This window comes from Terrapene carolina, unplaced genomic scaffold, assembly GCF_002925995.2.
Source record: "Terrapene carolina triunguis isolate 2854851 unplaced genomic scaffold, T_m_triunguis-2.0 Scaffold96, whole genome shotgun sequence".
Classification (NCBI taxonomy): domain Eukaryota; kingdom Metazoa; phylum Chordata; order Testudines; family Emydidae; genus Terrapene; species Terrapene triunguis.
In genome coordinates, this window is record NW_020664447.1 from 11,469,644 (window position 1) to 11,475,440 (window position 5,797).

At 40.8% G+C, this 5,797-nt stretch overlaps 1 protein-coding gene across 3 annotated transcripts in view; it reads right to left on the reverse strand.

The window, feature by feature from the left end:
- Positions 1–651: 651 nt before the first annotated feature.
- Positions 652–5,797, reverse strand: part of RCN1 (reticulocalbin 1) — a 25,924-nt gene continuing 20,778 nt past the window's right edge. For all 3 annotated transcript variants that reach the window (XM_024194945.2, XM_024194947.2, XM_024194946.3), the window contains exons 6-7: positions 2,911–3,110; positions 652–1,951 (exon numbers count right to left, since the gene is read on the reverse strand). In XM_024194945.2, coding sequence (XP_024050713.2) covers positions 1,844–1,951; positions 2,911–3,110 — 308 coding nt within the window. In that variant the 3' untranslated portion in view covers positions 652–1,843. The remainder of the gene's footprint in view (positions 1,952–2,910; positions 3,111–5,797) is intronic.

Here is a 5,797-nt window from a genome sequence, read left to right on the forward strand (position 1 = left end):
CCAGATATAATTCAGAATATGCACAGGGGGAGAAATTCAACCTCATGCAGAGGATTAGAACAAGGCCTTTGCACCATTGAATAAAACGGTGCCATTTTTACACAGTCACTATTAGTCACTTTTCAAAGTAGAAATGTATTTTTAAGGATTTTTCCCCTCTGGCCTAGATTATCACTTTTTAATTTTTTAGCTGGCCTTGAAATTAATTTGCATCCAAAAATAATATCCCCAAATGTGGAGTCACCAGCAGAATGACTCTGCTCAGTATTTAAAATGGGGGTTTTCAAGCTTTTTTCAAAACATGGAGCACACATCCTAGAGGGAATGTCTTGTGGATGCCTCTCCTGCCATTCATGCATGTGTGAATAAATTCCCCTGCCACTGGTGATCCAATTAGAGCCTACTGCTAACTACAGCAATTGTTTACATGGAACATATTTTTAGCTTCCTTTAGTGTGATTTATCAGCTGGAAATAAGAAGGAACCATGGCACGTGTCCAGCCAGCTCTCTGTGGGCCACCAGCAAGTGCTTCATGGTCTACCTATGGTCCGGAGACTACAGTTTTGGAAGCTACTGTTTAAAAGCTTGCTGTTGGTTCCTGTCTTTACTTCCCCCATCCCACATGACTCCCCTATTAACATTTCTGCACCTTCATAGTATCAAAAAGAAAGTCATGGTTTTATTGTGCATGTCAACTCAGTACAGGGGCTAAAAAACCCACACACATGTATATAATAAAGAACAGCTCATATTATACAGTAAAAAATGCAGCCATATGGAAGGTTTACTGTTCTAAAGGAAAACCATCCACCTATGGTACAATTTGGTGATATAAATGTGTGTATATATACAAACCAGCACTTTAAACCACATGCATCTCTGATGCAGCACAGAGGAGAACAGAAGGCCCATAATCTCAAGAAGGGTCCAGAGGGTAGATGTCTCATTTCTTTTCCACGTGACATGAATGAGTCAGCAAAGGCCCTACATAGTAAAAATGGAGTGTGTCGCTCATACGAAGTGTGGGATAAGTTGGAAAACAGGTCCATGTGCCATAATTCTTCTCAGGAAACAGCATAACCAACAGCCCACCAACCATCCCATATTACCTCTGCTGTTAGTAGTAGCAATTGTCAACATGGACTCTATTGTCCTCATCAAAGAACAACCTTGGGGTGACAGCCAGTGTGGCAGATGTGCTGCTACTGATTAGTGAAAGGGAACTGGGGGCAGTGAGTAGTTGTAGGTGTTGCATTCAAATGGTTAGGATCCATAGGGCTGGTGCACATGCCTGTATTCCAAGAGGTCTTATTCATTCAGCACCTCTGGACCCAACCAGGAGGAAAGACTACAGCATGGAGGAAAAAAGGCGATGGCTCTTATCAAGTAAAATCTCTCCTTTACATGGGAAAGGGAGAATATGGTTCTAAATTCTTAGTTACTATTTTTTTTAAAAACCCCCACTAAACTTAGAATCTGTTTAAACATTCAATAAGCTTCTTCCTGTTCAAAACTGCATTTCCCTACAGGAAAAACAACGGTATTTAAAGAAAATATGAAAAACTTCTAATGAGCCTAAGAACTAAGTCTTAGACATTCATTGCCAAAGTGATACTGCAATCTATTCAGAATCGTGAGGGGTTTTTAAAAATAAAATCGTAGTGACTAGCTCTTGCATTTAATGGTGCAGAGTAAGAGGCTATTTCTACCCCGTTTCTGAGGTAATAAGCTGCTTTGTTAAAAACATATTGGTGCAAGTTATTCAGCTGGAAAAAACCACAGTGACGTCAATAATGTGGTGAGAAACTGAACAGTCTGTGGCACACTGAGTTGTAAAAAATATCATAGTTCATCGTGATTTTTTGTGAGATCTTCCCCATAATTGGTAGCTTGGCTGCCAACAAACATGTTCCAGTTCTCTAGAATCTCCTCTTTGGTTAACTTTTGATCCTGTGGGGGGGGAAAAATTAAGTCTCTATTAGAACATTTTAAATACCAGGTAAAACGTCAATACAGATTTCCGAGATGCCCAGTAGGAGAAAATTCTCCAAAGAGGCTGCAGACAGTGGGTGAAATGCTGGCCCCTAATGGAAGTCAATGGCATAATCCCATGGATTTCACTAAGGTCTGCATTTCACTCAAAGTATTTCATAATTAACTGATTCCTACACAGAACTTTCAGCAGTAGGAGCGTGCCGCTCGTCTACTTGTGCAACCTCACCTATGTTTTTAACTTTTCCTTTTTGATTATTAATATGGAAAATATTTTGTCTGTTTGGTTTTGGTGATGATGATCACCTACATTTAATAACTGAAGTGAAATCCTTCTAAATTCAGCTCTGTATAAGAGAGTCTTGATCTTCCAAACTCCAGCAGTGGAGCATCAGCAGGGTTGGAGAGAGGGGAACAATCCTGCTGAGCAATGGCTCCTATCCAGGTGCTGCTGAATTATTAGTCCCCATCATAGTGGCAGAAGGGATGGGCCAGACCTTAAGCTGCAAATCTGTCTTATTTCTTATAGTCTTCTATTTTTATCTCTCTCCTATTTATCTCTTAGTCCACTTTAATACATAAATGTCCATGCCCCCTTTCAAAAGAGAAAAATCTATCTTAGAATTTTTGGGTGTAGGGACATAGGTTGGAAAGCTCTCTAACACTAGGACAGCCAATGCGCCTACCTGAGTTCATTGTTATTTTATCAGCTATTTCTTGTGGTTTCTAACTTTTATTAACTCAAATTTATTTTGTTGCAGTAAGGCACTAGCAAAACCATTTTTATCATCTGAAGCTCTACTCAGACTGTACTAATAAGAAAAGTCATTAAGAATAATCTCTTGCTGGCTGACACTAAAGGGAACCAGTTAAACTCTTAATCTAACATTTATGAAATATACCAGAGCAATGAGTACCTTGTCTACGTCCGATTCATAGACTAAGTGCCTGGCTTCAGCTTGTGCGTGATCATAGTCTTGTGGGAGAATCCAGTGCCGAATCTCCTCTTTATCCATCTTCCCATCCTTGTTTATATCCCGAAAATCTGAAAACTGCTCACGTTCAGTAATTACCCAGTCAGGTTCGGGTCCACCTTCCTCATGTGCAAACATATCAGCTGGAGGGGAAACAAAGGTTTCAAAGTCCTATTTAGCTTACAAATTATGCACAAAATGAAGACAGGCTAGTTGTAGAAATATCACAGTAATAGCTTGCACAGAGGTATTGTATGTCATGTGGGGCAGGGCATAGGTGGAAAAGGAATGGGCACATGGATATGCACCTTGCTTTGCTCAAATGGCTTCACCATTGTTAGTTTTAGCCATTCTCAGATCACCCTTTTAGGATCCGAGAGCAATGCCACTTAAGTTAATGGGCAGTCCCAGGTGTAACTGAAAAGCAAATTGGCCCCAAATATCTTCACCCAGTGATTTTTTTTACCCAGGTTACAAGCATGTGGTGACGTACAGCTCTTTCAGGATCCTCTCTTAATCTGCACTCACGCTCTTTCAAAATGAGCTCAAATGTACTCGGGAAAGGGGAGAGGACCCACAGCAGCACTGCATCTTGTCCCTGCCAGCAAGTGTCTTTGTCGATAACATCAGAATCCAACCAGAGAGTGGGTGAGGGAATAAAAGGCACAGGGAAACTTAAGGAAACAAACATCTGCTAAGTGGAACTGGATGGCTTTTGTCCTGCTTTTATGGAAGTCTCTGTGTGAGAGAAATACAGCTGAGTAGATACGTTCCTTTTTTAACCCTGGACTACTGAACAGACTGCAGCAAACTCCGCTGGAAGGTAAGGGGCTGCGCTATACTAGGAAAAGATTAGAAGAGCTGTGATGCAGCATGAGTTGATATACATCAGAGATACCTACTATGCGGAAACCACACCTTATGGACATGATACAGCCCACTCATCGGGGACCTGGGCTAGGGAAACAACTTGTGATAGACAGTGGATGATCAGTTCTGTTGCTCATTGCCCTGGTCCTCCCATCAGGACTCGCACACCAATCAACTCCCCCTCTCAGCGAGGCTCATTCTTTCCCACCCCCCACCTCTACCATTGTCCTGTTTAAAACTGAAACCTACTTTGTGGCCTCTGCTCGCGGCCCAATATGGTTTTGGTTGTCAAGATCGTTCACATGGTTCTAGGTCAGGCTAAGCTTGAGGCCAGCTTCATCCAGGGGAGGTGCAGGTGCAACCCTCTTGAGGATTTGGTCCAAAATTAGCAATAAAAACCACATGCATATACTGTACTAGGCTGGATTCTCCACTGCCGTAAGTGGGCGTAGCTCCCATGACATTAATAGAACTGTGTATGCCCATTTTAGTGGGAATTTGGCCCATTCTGTCTAGGTGTTGTAACACGATTCAGAATTTTTAGTTTCTAAACTTTCTTGGGACCTGATTCAAAGCCTATTGAAGTCAATGGAGAAAGGCCAGTGCCTTCAATTGACTTTAGATTGGGCCCTGGATGGGGGAGAAAAACAAGCTGTGCAATGTCTGTGGGGGATTTTTTTTTTTTTATTAATCTACACAAAGCAAAAATGTGGGTATGACGTACTGTAGCCATTGTTTAGAGCAAAAAAATTGCTGCTCTGTTTAGTCTAATTAAAGCACATATGATAATTTAGGCACAAATTTTCCCAACTGTTGAAGAAAACTTCAAGAATGACGCAATGCTACTCCTTATTTTATTTTTTAATAAGAGCAGGCACACAAGAGTTACATTGTTTATTTGAAGCAACTGACACGTCCCGTCAATTTGATTTTATCATCTTTGCCAATGTGAGGTGGTCGTGACAAGAACATTCTATGCTCCTATCTATAGAAGACAAGAGGAACCAGCATTCACATGGTAACGAATGTTGACAACTACCTTGTAATTATATGTAGGTAGTGTCACTGAATAAACTTAAATTACTGGGGAAACTGCTTTGTTATTTCAGTCATACAAAAGCATTCACATCTTAAGGCTAAATATAATTTCAAGGAATAGAACCCCCTATGATTAATTAAGGTGTGGATATTGTTCCTGATTGTATGTGATGAAGTGATCTTTACAGTAGCATTAGAAACAAAAAGATTTTATCTGAGTTTGGTCCAATGCTTTTATGGTGCGACTTTCCTGATTAAAAAAATCAATCATAAAGGGGCAGAGTGAGATGCTAGCTTCAGTGTCAGCATGACCTTTCACAAGTGTAACACACACATCCTGTACTGCTGAGCCCCTGTCTTATGCTGCCCCTGTGCCTTCCTGGCTCTGAGAGCAAGAGAGCAGACAAAAACCCAGTGTGCCTGAAGTTTGACCAAAATAACTTGCAGGAACAGACCTGCAGTTTACATTTCCCATTCTGCTCCCTTTGTGCCACTAGAGTGGTGCACGACTAACCTTTAATTCAGGTAGTTCACAACTTTTGAGTGCTTGCCTTTGCAAACTTAATATCCTGGTAACAGTTTATTTTTAAGGCAAGTTCTTAAGTTTAAAAAAAGTCAAAATTGAAAAACCAAAAATTCCATCCTGTGGCACCATACTAAACCCCACACATGCATCAGCAGCAGCATTGAGCTACACCGCTGTCCTCCACTTGAGCTAACAGAATAATTGGTAGTAGTGCTGTTAGGCAACTAAAAAAATTAATCGTGATTAATCGCACAATTAAAATTTTTTTGATTAATCGTGTGATTAATACACTGTTAAAAATAATAGCAACAGAGGGTCCTGTGGCACCTTTAAGACTAACAGAAGTATTGGGAGCATAAGCTTTCGTGGGTAAGAACCTCACTTCTTCAGATGCAA